This window comes from Rhamphochromis longiceps, linkage group LG18 (genome assembly GCF_057381845.1).
Source record: "Rhamphochromis longiceps isolate RC_006_pf linkage group LG18, R_longiceps_female_GT1.1, whole genome shotgun sequence".
In the NCBI taxonomy this organism is placed as follows: domain Eukaryota; kingdom Metazoa; phylum Chordata; class Actinopteri; order Cichliformes; family Cichlidae; genus Rhamphochromis; species Rhamphochromis longiceps.
In genome coordinates, this window is record NC_140574.1 from 23,874,014 (window position 1) to 23,892,861 (window position 18,848).

Consider the following 18,848-nt stretch of genomic DNA (forward strand, 5'->3'; position numbering starts at 1 on the left):
TTGCTCAGTGGGAAGCGCTGCTTGCTTTGTTATTGCCAAATACAACAACACAACAGCTTTTTTTCTCCGCTGGTGAAAAATCCTAATTATATTTCCATTGTGTTTTTGTTTTCCGCAGGTAACATCAGAAACACAGAGCGGCTGAGTTATGACAAACAGCAGAGCTACAAGATTATGGTGACGGCCTTTGACTGCGGTCAGAAGAGGGCGAAGGAGGATGTGGTGGTGCATATTGAAGTAAAGCCTGTCTGCAAACCTGGATGGCAAGGTTAGATGAAGAAATAGTCCCTTAAGTATTTGCATGCTACCTTAATTTACCTGCCAGTAATGGACAAAACTGACTTGCATCTGTATTTGGATAAAATATGCTTACACTTTTCCTAAATGTTAGCAGTGGCCTCAAAATTGATGGAGGCAATTCAGTGAATTTTCTGTTTTTTTGGCATATCCTTTCCCTCAGGGGAATTCTCTTATTTTAGAATCAGCATCTCTCGAGGAAATCAGAGACCTGACAAAAAACCTCCGAAGGGGAAGTTGACTAGATTGTGGGTTTTTTCTTCCTCCTTTAACATGGCAGCAGCTTGGCATTCGAGTCAGCCTGTCTCCCCTGCTGCTTCACCTGTCAACACTGACAGCATCTCAGGAGTCAAGTTCACACAGGAATGAAAGAGGAAGACAGAGAAAGATAAGAAGAGAGAGGGGAGATGGGGAAGAGGAAGGAGGAAAACTCGAGGGAGGAAAGGAAGAAACAAAGTTACAGTGAGGGAGAGAGGTGATGGGTATTCTTACAGCTTTAATCTGACCAGTATACAGCTTACTGTGTAGCTGATGGTAGGAAACCTCAAAATGTACCAGGTAGCTGTGGTTCTGTCTGAAAGAATGTTTCTTTAGCCCGCGTTGGTTGTGTTGTTTTTATATCTACCACGACCATATCTAACATCTAACCCATCAGGAGCTTAAATTGATCCCCATCATATTCACAAAGGTTTTGCAAAGCTGAAAGATAAAGTAAGCCAAAGCAGCTATTATTTATCCATGAACCAGCCTGCTCTTTGCCAATTTCTAAGTACACAGAAAATCCTGTGGGGGGCTTATTATTTTCTGAACTATTTTTAGGACATTTTAAGCTTGTGTTACTGACAGTGCAGCAATGACAGCAAACAAGAGACACAGAGTTCATGACCATTGTCTTAAATCTGAAGCCAAGGACACAAGTTGTCTTTGTATATCTTGAGAAAAATGTGGTATTTAAATAAAAAATACAAACAAAAAATTGCAGAGGTGGTTTACGAAGTTTTTCAAGCCGTGAAGACTGCAGGTATGAACATCAGGGGGGCATCACAGGGAAGCTGAGTAGCTTCTTTATATCTTGCAAAGATGGCAAAAGAAGCCAGCAGGTCGCTAAGTACTGTAAACATAACTAAATGAAAGTGATCTAGATTAAGAGATTACAGTACAGACGGCTGAAGATCTTTAGTTTGAGTCCCGTATGATTCATTTTGACCAAGGAACTGCTTTGGCTACAGTTTAACAGTTTAAGATACTTTAGTGTAACGTTTTATGATCCAAATTAATTCACGTTTGGTTTATTACTATAGATAAAATATTGGTGTAAGCAGATCTTTCATAGATTAAAGTCCAAGGTAAGCAAAATCCATTAAAACCAGGAAACTAAAATCATGATGAGAAAGACCAGGCAGAAACCAAAAACACAAAGGGCTAGGAGAAACCAGGAGGAAAAAATTAGAAGACATAAGGGAACAAACACAAGTATAAGACGGGACTATAAATACACTGGGAGCTGACTGGCAAATGACAGTTGGAGATAATCATGTAATCAGGGGGAAGACAAGGACGGGAAGGAAAACTGACACAGTTCATGAAAGAAATCTAACCTTCAAAGCAAAACAGGAAGCGACCAAGAGACACAAACTAAACAAGGAGACAAGAATAGTCACTTAAACATGAAGACGGGGAAAAGGAAGCACTGGAGGACAAAGGCATATGACATAGAAATGAATCAGAGGGGGCAATGTATACAGAAAAGACTGAAATAACAAACACAGTGTAGGACCCAAGGCCTGATACAAGTCAAACACTTAAAACTGGAACAGGAGCCAGAAGGCAAATTATACTGCACTAATGTACTCAGCATACAGGTCTTCAAAGCCTAAACTAAGTATAAAAAACCTCAAACACTAGAATAACAGTAAAACTGAGACAGAAACACAAATGCATATATATTTCCTAAGAATGTAAAACCCAAAAACAACACAACACCTTCAGGCGACGACAATCACTTTGACATAAGTTGGCATTAAATAAATCATATTAGTCCAAAGGGATCACACAAAAATACTAAAAAATAGTGTGATTTCAAGTGGTTTTGGCTGTGGGGTAATTTATTGAGGGATGTGTAATTCTGAGCGCAACATCACACAAGATAAATATAATAGAAACACTAATTATTTCTAAAGGTCATCTCCATGTCATAGGCATTAACACAACAGGACTAAAGAAAAAACTAATTTAAGAATACAGGAGTCGTGTCTATTTTTATACCAAAACATCCAGCATTGCTCAACATGAAACTACTGACAGGGAAAATGTCTCCCAGAGCTGGAGGACTCTTCTTGTTGCTCACAGAGAAAAATAGAGAATTATTTTTAAGCTGCAGATGGTATCAAAGTGTTATCATGTCGAATCGCGCTTGATCTCATGTGCTGCTAACATCCTCATCAAAGTTGCATTATTCTTTGTAATTTGGCTCATAAAAGAGCCCATACTGCACGACCATTAACCCACGTTTAGCTTAATGTAAAACCATTAATCCATAGTAGCTTATGAATAAAACATAATGCAGTGATGCATTCAGGCCAAGTCCTCTGTACACATAACCTTATTTATCATCTGTGTGTAAAGGTCGGCTGTGCCTCTGCAGCTGCTCTTTTGAAGAAGTCTCCCTGGCATTAATACAAGCTTCACCTCACCTCTCACTTCTCTTTGCCTACCTTATCACAGTCTGTTTCTCTCTGTGTGATTTTTCTCAGGAGACTTGATATCATATTGTGTGGGTTTAGCAAGAGCTACCAGGTTTCCACCACCAACACAGAGATTTCTATAAGGAAAAATCAAAGTTATGAATCTCTTTCACCACCATGATTCAGTAAATATAAGTAAACACCTTGTTGGATGACCCTTCCCATCCTGTTTCTAAGATGTGATTTAATATCAAGCTCATTACAACTTGTGTCATGATGGCTAATTTCCTTCTTATGTAATATGGGGTGAAAAGATCATTCAGATAACTCCAAAGAGCAACTGAATACCTTCAGGTTCACAGCAAAAGACCACTGATATGACTAAATAAACTCCCTAAGGTTTACAAACTGTTGCAGTGATTTTGTCCTTTCAGGTTGGAACAAACGGGTGGACTATGAGCCTGGGACTGGGAGCAAGCAGCTGTTTCCCAAGATGCACTTGGAAACGTGTGGAGGTCCCTTGTCTGGCGTGAAAGCAATGGTAGAGCTGCAGACAAATCACATTGGAAAGGGCTGCGACCGCGAAACATATTCTGAAAAGTCTCTGCAAAAACTCTGTGGTGAGGAAAAAAGGAGTGTGGGTGGAGGGTAAATTAATCTAAATGGAAGTGAGGAATGTTGATGCCCTGTTGAAATAGGGTGGTGCCATTTTAAATGGACTCTGATAATAATGAGAGACATGGAAAACTTTAATTCGAAGAATGAAAAACTTCTTGACATCTGAACTCTCGATGCATTTTAATAAGCCAAATGCCTGTATGCCATTTTACTATTCCGGAGTGACATTACATCCCATTAATAGCTTGAGGCAAGTTTATACAGTAAATGTGAAAACGCTGTGAAACTGTGCCTTCAAATCTGATAGGTAACTTTATTCATTTGTAATTATTGCCAGAAAGGGGGAACAGGTAATTGGATTACTTTTTTACCGGAGAAAAAATAAGCTTGTAAAGGTTTTGTGCATTAAACATTTTGTGCTTTTTGAACACCCACTCCCAACAAAGAAGCAAAACTCAATTAAAAACAGTCCATCGGATCATTTCAACCAAGCACAAAATTAAATTAAATTGAAAGAAAAACACATACAGATGGCAGCTTTACCGAATTGCATTGAAGTTTCTAATTATGCTGTGTCTTTGTTGCAGGATGAATGTTGACTATATAAGTAGACTGCATGCTACATTAGGATAGATGGATTTATTAATCATGGCTTTGTGACTTCCAGGTGCAGCATCAGGCAGCACTGACCTCCTTCCTGCCCCCAGTCCTTCCACAAACTGGACAGCTGCTCTGCTGATGGACAGCGGCAGAGACAGCGACCTTATCTACAGATTTGATGGGCGTCAGGCTGCAAATGTCCCAGATCACGTGGTGCCACAAAACCTGACAGACCAGTTCACCATAGCAACATGGATGAAGCACGGGCCCAGTCCAGGACTCAGAGCCGAGAAGGAAACCTTACTGTGCAGCTCTGACAAGACCGGTGAGGAAATCATTTCACTGTGCTCACTTATAAGATCCAGACTACACAAAACTAAATGGCAAATTAATCTTTTCATTAGATTCAGTTTGCTGACATTTGAAGACCAGTATGTTCCTCCTGCAGCACTACTGGAAACCACTGACCTTTCAGTGACACTTAAACATTTTGTGCTTTGTCCTACATTGCAAAACATACCATAAGCATGAGCCCTATCGCAAATCAATAATAAAAAAAACCCCAAAAACATTTCAAAACAACCGGGTAATTAAGCTGAGACCAAAGCCCACAGTGGCAAATGCTCTTTAAAACTTTTTCCCCACTGCATCTCTGAACTGAGCTGCCTGCACTGTGTAATTAAACAAGCCATCTGCACATTGCACGCGCTCACAATGGTCTCACAGATGGCTTATTAGCTTACGAAATTAGTAGCCTGATCTTGTAATGCAAAACTGCAGAGCAGTTTATTGTAGACCACCAGCATCTTTTAAACCACTTTTTATTTGTAATCTTTTTGCTTAAGGATGTGAAAAGCACCAACAGTTTCAATGTGCAGCCCAGCTGTGAAATAAAATGCCCATGTTTTGAATCCCATCACTCCTCTGGGTGTGCCAGATGATATGCAGGACCGGTGATGAGCCATATCACAATCACATTCATTTTCATGCCATTATAGTAATAACTCATGTATGAAGAGTATATAATATGTTCCTAAATGCATGATCGCACTGAAGTCTATCATATTCAATTGATTTTTTTTTTAACAAATGTTCCTATTTTTATATTGAAGAGTTGAAGAGTAATAGAAAAACAGAAAAAAACAGAAAAACACACTATAAATGAAATTAGCTAATTCTGACTTCTGGCAGAAAACTGTATTAGAATTAGAAGCAATCGTCCCTTTTACACGTCTTATGACTTAATCACACTAGAGTAAAAATGGGAAGGTAACCTCTTTGCAACAAGGAAAATTGGTGGTTGGCTGGTGATTACGTTGATTTATTTATTTTTTTACATTGTTTGTAAATAGCTGCCGTGACCAGTTCGGCATGCAACACTCACTGCTTTCACTCACAAGCCAATTGCGCAGGTCGCCTTGTGGGAGGGAAGTTGCAGCCAAACAATCGCAGTCTCAGACAGATTGGCAAATGTTTGCAAATAATTTTCATCTAACTTAAAAATTCCATTATGATCTCTGTCTTTGAAGTATGCATTTTAAAGGCAATTGGATTGGAAGTTAAGTCACACAGTCACGGTAATTTGGTCATCCTGCAGTCTACAACCACTTCTTTTCCATAGTGTGACTGGAGCATTAGCACTGCTTAAAAAACTTGTGATAAATATCTTTATTATATGATTATATGCTAAATAAATATTGGTTTTCACACCAGTGAAAGACTAAAATTGGTTCTTCCATTAAAAACACCAAAATCTATTAAGTTAAGCACCAGCTCCTCAGTGTGGGTATGTGTCCATAAGAATGAAAATGCAGATATGCAAGCGGCTCAGACCACACTCACTAAACTGCCTTTGTTTAGTTGACTGATGTGGAAAACCCATTTGATGTGAAAGTAAAAAGCTGTACTCTATGCCAATTTCTGAACTGAAGGAAAAAACAAAATTACTGACATGAACATGAGCAACGTCAATTTTCCTTGAAATAAACCTGCTGATTAGAACATTGTGTAATTTAAAACTGCACTATATTCAAATGTGTGCATGTTTTTGTATGACCATGCCTCTTCTTGGTCTTCCCATTGTAGAGATGAACCGCCACCATTATTCTCTGTATGTTCACAACTGCCGCCTGGTGTTTCTGCTCAGAAGAGATTTCACTCAGCTTGACACTTTCAGACCTGCTGAGTTCCACTGGAAACTGGAGCAGGTATGAGTACATATTTGTGTGTGAGTATGTGTCCTATTTATATCTGCATATAGATTCAGGGTGATTCTGTAGAGCAGATAAAGGGCTTTTATTCATTCTATAGGGAAGGGAGAGGCTTTTCATTTTAATTATGAAGGCCTTTCATGGCTTTTGTCTGCTTGGTGCATGATATAATAGAGTAAAAGACACCACTATCCTACACACGTACTTAGACTCACACAGAAGTACAGACCAAAAGAGGAAAGTCTGTTTAGTTATGGGTAATAGCTCACCCAGCAGCAGATCTCTACTACCTGTCATGCCTCTGGAGAGTTGTTGAACTAATTTGCACTGAAGGTATGTGTTTCAGTCCTGCAGGGAACCTTTAAGAGGTAAAAAGTTGCATCATGCAGTATAGTGTTGCGTCTACAAGAAGAATGCAAATAAGAGAGGTTTTTTTTTATCTCACTGAATGTTGCAGGCAGTAACTATTGCATTAAATAAAATGCACTGCTGGGAGGTAAAAAGTTTTAGTCTTCAAAGCGACTTCTGTTTTTAACCCTGTCTGTTTAGAACAATGCAGGCTGTCAAACTGATGTTTAAAGGTCAGGTACATCAGTGACAGGGACACTTAAATGAGAATCATCTGGATAAAAGGAAGCTACTCCCCGCAGCTCTTGAAACAGGCGTTGGTGAGAGTTGCATTCAATTCAGTTTTATTTACAGAGCACCAAATCACAACATCTGCCTCATGGTGCTTTAAACTTTAAGGTAAAGGTTAAACAAGATGAGAACAAAACACAGACTGATGGCAAATTTAATGATATGTAACAGCGGTATGTAAACACCTAGAGAGTGAAAAGAGATGAGTAAAAAGAAGTGCTCAGCTTAACACAGCACCTCAGCAGTCTCAGCCTTTAGCAGCATAACTAAGTGATGCTTCAGGGTCAGAGAATCTAGCCCTAACTATAAACTTTATCAAAAACGTGTGGTCTTAAAAAGTGTAATCTTAAAAATGGAGCGGCTGTCTACTGGGAGCCTCCCCCCCCCAAACTGGGAGCTGTTTCCAGGCTGACAGGGCCTTGGCAAGAGTTGCATTCAAGGCCTCCCATTCTACTTTTAGAAACTTTAGCAGCCACAAGTTGCCTGGAGGACCCTATTAGACTAATATGGTCTTTAAGATTGGATGGAGCCTGATTATTTAAGACCTTTTATGTGATGAGAAGGATTTTAAATTAAATTCTGGATTGAACAGGGAGCCAGTGAAAAGAAGTCAATATGGGTGAAATACATTCTTCTATATATTTCTGTTTGTATTCTCACTGGAGTGTTTTGGATTAACTGGAAGCCTTTTTAGGGAACTTTAGAATAGCCCGATAGTAATGAATTGCAATAATTCAGCGTAGAATGAATGCCAGAATTAGATCTTCAGCATCACTTTAGGATATTGCACAGATGAATAAAAACACCCCAACATATTTGTTTAATGTGCATCTTAAAGGACATAGGCTAGCATTTATAATGTAAAAAGTATTGGTCTCAGCACTTAACCTTGTGGAATTCCATGGTTAAGAAGAAGACTAACCATTTACGTAGAAAAAAATGGATCTGCTAAATAGGCACGATTCAAACAAGGGAATTGCAATTCCTTGAACACCAATAGCACGTTTTAGTCTCTATAGTAAAATGTACATTTTTTTTATTTTGATTGAAAATTTAGAGTCAACTCCAATTCCAAAAAACCAATGGCATACTTGGGAATGCAATAATTATTTTTTCATAAACATAATATTGAAACTAAGAAAGTGTTCAATTTTAAGAAAAATAGTTGATTATGAATTTGATGGCTCTAAAAAAATGTCTAAAAAAAGTTGGGACAAGGCAATGCTTAGCACTGTGTAGCATCCCCTCTTCTTGTAACAATAGTTTGTAAACATTAGGGAACTGAGGTGACCAGCAGCAGGACTTTTGGGAGAGTAATGTTGCCCCATTCTTGTCTCGTATGGGATTGTACCTGCTCAACAGTCCTGGCTCTTCTTTGTCATATTTTTATTCACAATGTGCAAAAGGTTTTCAGTCGGTGAAAGATCTGCAGGCGGCCCTGCCCAGACTCAAAGCCATGCTTTTGTAACAGGTGCAGTATGCGGTTTAACATTGTCTTGCTGAAATTTGCAAGACCTGCTCTGAAGGAAAGGCCTCGATAGGCTACTTTAGTGCCTGTATATAACTTTCAGCACTGATTGTGCCTTTCCAAATGCGCAACCTGCCCATTCCATAGGCAGTAATGTACCCCATAAAATCAGAGATGCAGGCTTTTGAAGTGAGCGCTGATGAGAAGCAATTCAATTCCATTCAATTTTATATATATATATATATATATATATATATATATATATATATATAGCGCCAAATCACAACAAAAGACAAAAGTCGCCTCAAGGCGCTTTATATTGTAAGATAGGCCCTACAATAATACATACAGAGAAAAACCCAACAATCAAATGACCCCTTATGAGCAAGCACTTTGGCGACAGTGGGAAGGAAAAACTCCCTTTTAACAGGAAGAAACCTCCGGCAGAATCAGGCTCAGGGAGGGGCGGGGCCATCTGCTGCGACCGGTTGGGGTGAGAGAAGGAAGACAGGATGGTCCGGCTCCTCCTGATGTGGCGCCCATGTTTTCTATAAAGATTCAAATTTAATTTTAAATGAACGGAGGTGTTTCTTGATCACATACAGCCTCTTTTCATGACAGAGCTTTAACCTGTGTGAAAATGTGACAGCGATTTCTGGAACGCTATTCTGAAATCGTTCCACGATTTGCAGTTTTTTTGGAGATTGGTGAACCTCTGTCCATCTTTACTTCTTAAACAATCATGTGTCTTTTTTCCACCACTTACTTTTCGACCCTTTTGTTGCCCCAATTTTCTGCGACGTGTTGCTCCCATCAAATTGAAAATGAGCTAATATTTTCATGAAATAGCAAAATGTCTCCATTTAAATATTTGATATGTTTTCTATGTTCTATCATGAATAAAATATGGCTTCATTCAATTTTCAAATTATTTCTGATTTTATTTACATTTTAAACAGCAGCTCAACTTTTTTGGGAGATTGTGTTTGCATTTACATATTGTCTGTTACTGAAACAGCGTGACATTCGCCGAGCTCATGAATATGTGACTCATTTCCCTTCCTTAAAGGCTGTCTTTCCTCTTTAACTCGCGCTTAATCAACTCAGCGAACGATTGTCTGTTTGGTGCCGTTGTTGTTGTTATCACGTTGCTCTTATTTCTTAAGCGTTTGTATTAAAATCAAGGCTTCCACCAAGTTTAGCTGCAAAGTTTGTGTTTTGTGAAAAGGGCAGAAGTTTAATCGCCCAAATATATGTGCAGAAAGAAAGCAGCCAGAAAGTAATGTTGTTAAATCATTCACATGGTTCAATTTTTCATCTGATTATTTTATCAGAAGGGTTGTTTTCGCCCTCTGCCACAATTTTGAGTCAGTTTGAGTCTCTTTATTGTGTCTGCATGGTGTTTGCGTTTTTTTTTATTATGTTTGGGCTTAAATGTAACCACTGAGTAAAGGAAGTCTCACAGTATAGAAGATCATAAAATCCCTCATGTCTAAATAATTTTGATGATAACCCAGCTCACCACTGTAAAAATGAATGCTAGCTGTATATCTAATCTAATTGTTTACTCTTGGGATGGCACATTTATCAGCCATATTTTGAAATTATTAGAAAATGCCTCATAATTATGGAGAGTTCTCAGAAGTTTCCACTCACAAAGCAGATTATAAGAGATTTGTATTTGGTCTTTTTGTCAGTGCAATGGTGCATCTCAACCCTGGCTTATGGTTTATATTTTATCTGTAGGTTTGCACTGAAAAATATATGCAAATTCATTTTCTTGGTTTTTTCCTTCTTCTTTTTTTTCATTGTGAGGGCATATGCGGTAATTCCCTGCATTCATACAAACATCAGTGTATCTTTTGGTTGTCATCTTTGTTAGTGGTGGTGTGTACCTTCCAGGCAGAACAGTTGTTTGTTGCAGGTCACAGGTACAACAAAATGTGTTTTTCTCAGGTGTACCTTCCAGCCAGGTAGCTGTTTGTTCTAGGTCAAAGGTAGATTGAAAAGTGCTTTCCTCAGTCCACTGTTATTTTCTCCTGTGGCCCACAGAGGTGGATGTGACAAAGAGAAGGGCACCCAAGCAGATTGCTAAGTTTTCCAAGCAAACAACCTCAAGACATGGTTCTATTTCTGCTTTGCTTTTTCTCATTCTCTCTGCATCTGTTATCTTTCTCCTATTACCTCTCTCTTGCTCAGTCTTTGCTATTACACGCACACAGACACACACACACATATATATAGTTCATAATTCAGATAGTGGGGATCCCATTTGCTCCTTTAGCTGGATCGTGTGAAAGACCGTGGAGGGAGTATGCTGTACAGTCAAAGAGAATTTGTGATGGTGCTGCTCACCACTACAAATCACTCTCATTTGAGACTCTCATTAAATATAAATGGAAACTGGTCTGAAATACCAGAGGTTAATGAGAGGAGTACATAAATGAACAGAGCAAAGAAAAAAAAGTGCTCTGTGATTATCGGGAACTGATTATGACTGTGATTTGCTGCAGTTTTTTTGTCTTGTTTCTTTATCAAACGCCAGAGCATAAGTTTAAGGAGATAGAAATAGAAATACATTCATGAAACTGATGTGTTATTGTTAAATCTAAGTGCAAAATGGTTATTTTAGAAAGAAATGCTCCTCTTTAAAACTTAAGAACAGATATTAAAATCTGATCTGTGCCCTGAAGCAGTACACAGTATTTTATATGTGAGTACGGCTGATGCCAACCATCTACAAAAAACCCTATTTGGATTTTTATCAGATGGCAACCAGGGACCATCATGCCAATTAGTTCTCAGACCAAACCCATCAAAATATTATGTTTACCAGACAGCCATGTATACACACGCACGCACACGCACACAAAGAGAGAGAGAGAGAGAAACAAAGTAACAACAGTAGCCATGCTGCAGCACTGGGGCGTTAAAAGGTTTGAGGGCTACTTCCACTGCCCTTTATTTTGCAGGCATTAGTAAAACCACACTTAGCTTTAAATTTCATGCTCACTTTGATCTTCACTAAAATCTTTTTGACAGAGAGACATTTAGGCTACGTTCACACTGCAGGTCTTAATGCTCAATTCCGATTTTTTGATCAAATCCGATTTTTTTGTCTGCTTGTTCACACTACAAATAAAATGCGACAGCAAACGCGCTCTTGTGTGAACGCTCAAAGCGGCCCGCATGCGCAAAAGAAGGCGTCACACACAACGCACTCTGTTTAGACCCAGAGCAAACAGTATTGTTTGACAGATGGCCGTTAATATAAAGTCTTCGGACTTTACGTTTCCCAATTTTTGCTTTAAGTTATTTTGTTATTTACATAATAATGTAAATAACCTAATAATGATCATTATTGCTGTTTTAGAGAGGAGCGGTGCTTCAAAGGATAGTTGCAGATTTCTGTCAGAATCTGCAGATTACACAGTACAAATAAAATGTTCACGTTTCTCCAACGTTGTCTTCCCAACAGTTTCACTGACATCTACACCGGATGGCCAGGAAGCGTTCGCGATGTCTTCTCGGGCGCTTCTCTGGCGCGTATAATTGGCGTCTGTCTTGTGTCGGTGACGTAAAAGACGTATTTAATGCGACATGACCGTTCAAACAGCAGTCGCTTTCTAAAACATCGGATATGTATCGGATTCAGCACCACATACGAAAGTGACCCAGATCGGATTTGAAAATATCGGATTTGCGATGTTCACACTGTCATACCATGATCGGATATGGGTCGCATAGGGTCAAAAAAATCGGATTTGGTGCGCTTTCGCCTGCAGTGTGAACGTAGCCATAGACACAAAACTTATGGCTACGACACAAAACTAAAACGTAATCAGTAGCTTTAACTGGACTTCATCCCAGCAGTGACAGAGAAGGCTGTTTCCAGCTAAGGTCACAGAATGTTACTTCCTTCCACAAGTTTATAAAAACACAGAAACAATCATAACCGGATTCCTTGGTTGCAAATAACATTCTACTTTTACTGTACTGAACATAATGGCATAGACTAACAACAAGCTGGAAGTATCGCTAAAGCAAATGGAGACAAAGTGGAAAGACACTGTCTGACCTTTGTTCTAATTTCTTTAAGTAGTCTTCTGGAAAAGTTCTCCAGGCTTCTTGAAGGACATTTAAAGCTCTTCTTTGGATGTTTCTGCATTTTGTTCTGTTCTCTGTCAACATGATCCCACACTGCTTCAATAATGTTGAGGTCTGAGGTCTGGGGAGGCCAATCCCTGACTGATAGTGTTGCACTGTGTGTTTTTCTATCCAGGTATGCTTGTATTGCATGGTGCTTGGGGTCATTGTCATGCTGAAAAAGCTGTTCCCAATCAGATGCTTTCTAGATGGTATGCAGTCCCCAAACCATGACAGAGCCTCCACTGTGTTTTACAGATGGCTGTAGGACACTCACAGCTGTACCTCTCTCACGGCCTCCTTCAGTACATAATGATGATGATTGGAACCAGAAATGTCAAGACCAGAATTGCTATTGTGTGTTTATACCTTGAGTTAGATTCATAGACCCGTATTAAGTGGGTTAAACTAAAAAAAATTAAAAAAAAAAACATTCCTCTGAAAATGGTCAGGTATAAGGACTCGACTGAAAATGGTTGAAAAAGTGGCTAGTGTACAAAACGGCCTTTAGAAAGCCTGGAGGACTTTTGCTCAGCACTTTAAAAACTGCAAGTATTTCTTGCTCCAGCAAAATATAAAGAAATGAAGAATGGCTCAGGACTTTTGCACAGTACTGTGGATAGGAAAAGTAATAGAGTAGCAGTAATGTTGTATTAAGAGTTTTCTGGAAGTGCACAGAGTGTTAGACAGGATCATGAGTTTGAAGCTGGAAACCGAAAGGCTGATGTTGAAGGTTGTGAACACCGTAAGTAGTCGTCAATTAGAAGAGAGAGGAATTCTGGAGTAATTTGGATGAAGTGGTAAAGAGCATTCCCAATAGGGAAACAGCAGTGATTGAAGTGGACTTCAATGAAGATGTGGGTGAGGGGAACAGGCAGATGGTCCGCTTTGGTGACTGCTAAAGTCAGAAGAAGAAGGTTTGACTGAGTGACCAGTGACCACCAGGATGATGGTGGCTTCTCAAACGTAAATCATAATTCCACTAATCTTCCTATTAGTTATCCTTCACAAGCCAAAGGGACTATCACTGTTTAGTGATCAATGAAGTTCATCTCCTAGATTCAGATGTCATGTAAGCAGAGGACATTAAATAATGAGGTATGCTTCATTTCTTTCATATAAACTGGTTCAGCAAACCAGAGATTGTCCTTGTCGGCTCACTGCATGGAGTACAAAGTACTACTAAAGATAGATTGTACCAAATGATAATGCATTGCACTTGTAGGCTGAATCACACTGAAACCAAATAATGAAATTAAGTCTGTACTCTCAGCATTAGCTCTACTTCCAAATGCCTTTCTTTCGCACTACTGAAAGAAATTTTAACATTCACTGCTGAATGTTACACAGTGTATTATATATTAATAGTGCATATTAATACTTATTATTTAGTATCTCAGAGTGCCTATAGTGCTTAAAACAGACTAAACTAAGAACAGGAACTGCCAGAGCGCCTTGAGGTGAATAATGAGCACAAGAGTAGTGGAGGCTGTTGGAAAAAGGACTGTGGTAAGAAGAGGAAGAAGAAGAAGGGGTGACTGTGGAGTGTCACAGCTGCTTCGTACTGTCCTTGTTCCTCCAGCACTTAGAAAGGACACCCAATGGCTTCCGCAGCAACCCCATTTAGCTCTATTGATTTTGCAATTCTGAGCATAAGAGAGGAGGGGTAGAGTGTGATGAAAGCAAGCTGGCAAAGAGCGAGGGAGAGAGAAGCTTCCATTTTCCATGTCGATCGAATACTCTGAAGGAATGTCACATTGGACAGAAACCGTTATGCACGCATCTACAGGCACTGACTTATTTATGAGTTTATGTGAACACAACCATCCACACAAACACACACACACACGCCAGGATGCCTGCTTTTCCTTTCAACTTCTCAGTGTTGGTAATGGACTAAAGGATGAATCACTACCCTTTCTGAACATTATTCACTCTCCCGAGTCTGGAGAGCCTATCAGTACAATCCAGCTGTCGTTCTTACCAAGTCCTATACAAATCAAGAAACACTCTCTTTAAATTTCCTGCAAGCCAAGAGTGTGATCTTTAATGTGCACCTACACCTTTCTATATTTCCCCAAAGTCAAGAGCGTGTCCATTAAAATCAAATGCTTTATAGGGAGAGCACAAAATATAGTGTATTACAGAAGGGTTAGAGGGGAATCAAGTACCCAGTATTTTTCTCAGCATAGTTGTGAGATTTTGATAGGATTAAAAGATTTCTTTTTCTTTTTCACATCAATTCAAAATAACAGTAAATATGACAGGGCATGGTGAGAGCGCCCATGTTGTGAATCACAAAACCAGCTCTCCGATTTCACCAATTACTCCTCTCACAACTTCTGCAGAACCCCTGCTATTTATTGTTTATGTCTGAGATCAATAATGAGGACTGAATGCTGGAGTTAGAGCAGAATTGCTCATCTACAGTTATCTGCCTTATCTGCCTGTTTCCACCATGCCTATCGTGCCATGGCTTGTTCTCTGCCCTGTGTGGATTAAAAGGCCCCGTTTGTTTCCCGAGAGATTAATTGGATGATGTGGGTGGTTGTGGTGTGGCGTGCATTGCCTCCCCTTCTGTTTGTAATAGATAGCGCCTATGCAGAGTGTGAGAATTTTTCATCTCACACACAAGAGACTAATAAATGTTTCAATTTTACGTCTAATTATGCATATCCACGTGTTATTTTCCTACGTGAAGTCTCGGGGCGTTGCAGCTGGAGTGAGTTTTGTTTGCTAGAGCAGATTTTTAAAGCAAAAGCATCTGGAGTGAGAAGACAAGACAGAAAGGCAACCACGCTTTGTGATAGATGAGAGCACTTAGTTAAAAAAAAATCAGACTTCATAATTTCTTTCAGTTCATGTCATGTTTTCTCTCTTATTTACCATGGATCACTTTCATTTTGCAATTTAATCTACTGCAAGGACTATTCATGTTTTTGAATAGACAAACACAAGTTGGCACTGAAACGTACATTTGTTCCTTTCTGAGAGTGCAAAACAGAAAAAGACAGTAAGCAACTGAGGAAATGTTAAGAACTGCCTCGAGCAAAAACACTCAGTGTTTATTTCATTTCTAGCCTCTATTTTTCAAATGCCTTCATTTGAGAGCTCAGCTGGACTTTGTCTGCTTTAGGTGCCCCCTTTATCTCTCTAAATGTAAATTTCTTTGCGCTCTATGTGTGCTCGGGCCGGAGGGTGAGGGATAGCAGGAGTATATGTGTGTGTGTGTGTGTGTGTGTGTGTGTGTGTGTGTGTGTGTGTGTGTGAGTGTGTGTGTGTGTGTGTGTGTGAGAGAGAAAAAGGCTTCTTAATGCTCTTTATTGAGCACTTTGCATACATGGTGAGTGCTCTACATAATGTACTAACAGCTTGTTTCTTCCATCGTTCTATTTACCACTTCCAGTCACTCCACACGTCTCTCCAACTATTGCTTGTCTGTTCTCTTCTCCTTCTCCAATTCCTGCCTTCAGTTCATAAAAAAAGTCTGTTCACATCAGCGATGAGGTAGAATTTAAATTATTTACAGGTATCATATTGCTTCATTCATCAAGTAAGAGCTCCTGGAGATATAGGGGAAAGATAAAGACAGGCAGATTTCAAACATTATGCTGAAAGACGGTATTTTAAAGCAGACTTTTCACTTTAAGCATCTGGCATGTTTTTGCATTGATCTAGAGCCTCATATCTTTCTTTCTTTGGATTGTTTTAGTTGTAGCACTAACACAAATCAGATCTTTATTAGATATCAGATATTTTTCTTTTTAAAAATAGTTTGGCAGAACTTTTCAAAGTAGAAACTGATGGTTTAGAAGTTTTAGATAAGCACACTTTGCTTTATAACTTGTGGAAAACTTGGCAACTCTGTATTCTTTTAATTGGACAGTTTTTTTAGTGAGTGTTCTGCATAGAAGTTTGCTAGATTTGCCCTTTCACAGAAAACTGCATGTTTTTTTTATGCGCATGCCGTTGCGCATGTTAGCAAAGCTCGTTTCCTTTCTTCCTTTCTTTTGCTTTGTGCCATTTATTTATTTATTTCACTATCCTTGTCATTCCCACGGTGACACATAATACGCTGGCATCAAAAGTGCGGTGCTGCATCTGTGTCAGAAAAGAGATGATCAGAGGAGAGGGGTGCGAAAAGGAACAAAAGAGATGAAAAGGGAAAGAGAAGGGAACTGGAAGTTATGACGGATGGATGAGGTGGAGGTGGGGAAAACAGGGGAGGGGAAAAATAGTTCAGACAAAAGGGCATAGAACGGGCCGGATGAGAAGTAGAGAAAAGGAGGGCTCTGGGGAAAAACTAGACTTCCTAAAATTATCTGGTGAATGTTTGAAGAGAACGACAACAACACAACTTCCAGCATCCACCGTTATTTTACCCAGTACTACAGTTATCATGTCCATCACACAAGCTAAAGTACTAATAAATCTGATCAGACAAAAGGTTAGTTTTCACTTGAAACAGATGAAAACGCCATCATATATATTTTATAAGATTGTAAGGAAGTCCCCACATCTGAAACCTCTCCAGTATATCGAAATAAACTTGACCTTATTAAAGGGCTCCTCAGCAGCCAGCACAATGTCCTCATTATTCTGTCGATGTCAGCAGATCTAAAAAGCACTAATGCTGTCTGTGAAACTGTGCTTTGGTGTCCTCCTCAGAAAAGGTTCACACAACCTATAACCTCTGTTTGGCCCAAAAATAAAAGATTCGAGGCCGCCGCTTTCCTCGTTAGCAGCTGGTCTAACGCAGAGCTGGCAGCATCGAATTGTTTTGCCAGGGATCTTCTGGGTGAAAAACCTCAATTGAGTCCGTGTTGAATTGAGACTGTGCAATATTTTCTAGGTCCAAGTGGCTCTTAAGATCTTCCTTCTTCTCTGCTGGTGTGTAGGATGTAATAGCCTCTCGTAAATACACCGTGGCAGATCTCCACAAGATAGACTGGCTTATCTCCAGCTTTTTATCCTCAGCAATAAAACACTGCCGCTGCTGCTGCATGGTAATATTCTCTACAAAGGAAATCAGGCTGAGTAAGGTAAGGCTTAAGTCACCACAGTCTCCAAGATGAACCTTTGTCAGAAGAGACCTACTCCATACTGTGATAGAGAAATGATTAGAAAGAGGATACTGTCTGTACAGTCCTTGAATCTATGCAAAACAATTAAGGACATAATCGTAGGCAGCACACAGATTTTTCTGTCTAATTGATTGAGCGCTCTAAGTGGGGGGGTTTTAATCCGATTATTTAAAAAAGCTGAAGCGTTGAATGCTGGGAAATGACAGTCACATTGTAACAAAGCCTTTTATTTTTGCACACAATGTGCTGGTCTTTCTGATGAAATTAAACAATAAAACAATTGTTTACTAAAATTTCCTTCCTGTTAGACTGATTCATAGCAGGTATTGGTTTGGAGTAGCAGAAAAAAAGAGAAACTAATTTTGTTAATGATGGCTTTATGCCATCAAGGTTCCCAGTAAGCCTTGACAGTGAGCCAGTATTTAAAAAACCCTTAGCTAACTCAGTTAAATGGAAGACATTGACCTTGTGTTTTTCCGGTAGTGGCATGCCCAAATGTTCTCTATGTTTGAAAAATGTAAAACAAGCTAACTGAGCAAGCACAAGAAGTCCTGACAGAAATAGTGAAAGCACCTGTGTGAGTGTGTCAATAATGTAAATATGGTTTGAGGTTAAAATTTTCAAAGTGTGTCATACCTAAAAGCCACAATCAGCACTTTTACTTGCACATTCCCTCTGCAAACACATGAATTCAAAAGGGTTTCATGGAGGAAAACGACAAAAAAATGATGTTCTGTGGAGGTTGTTAAAGTGATTTTTGAATCATTGGACTGTTTGTCTGTCCGCTGTGTCTTCTGTATGTCCTGTTTCTTATGTTTCTTTCATTCAGGGTGAAAAATATAACCTAAGTTTTTATTTTTATTGGTAGTAGGAAAGGAAAAATTTGCAAAAATAACAACTGCCAGGTAACCGACCTGAAAAATATTTTCCAAAAATGCCCCAATTTAGCCTGGTAGGAAATCCCAAAAGTTAAGAAAACTGTAAATGCATTTTGAACTTCTATGTTAGTGCAGACGTGATGTTTATGTCTCTGCACTTCAGCCTCTGTCTCTCCTATTTTCTCTCTTTCTGTTGTGGGAATGCTGTGATGATAGCATCCATC

General features: G+C 39.3%; 1 protein-coding gene across 1 annotated transcript in view; it reads left to right on the forward strand.

Moving 5' to 3' along the window:
• Positions 1 to 18,848, forward strand: part of clstn2a (calsyntenin 2a) — a 161,939-nt gene that overhangs the window by 117,582 nt on the left and 25,509 nt on the right. Inside the window, exons 6-9 of the mRNA XM_085389303.1 lie at positions 119 to 268; positions 3,416 to 3,601; positions 4,267 to 4,524; positions 6,285 to 6,406. Coding sequence (XP_085245429.1) covers positions 119 to 268; positions 3,416 to 3,601; positions 4,267 to 4,524; positions 6,285 to 6,406 — 716 coding nt within the window. The remainder of the gene's footprint in view (positions 1 to 118; positions 269 to 3,415; positions 3,602 to 4,266; positions 4,525 to 6,284; positions 6,407 to 18,848) is intronic.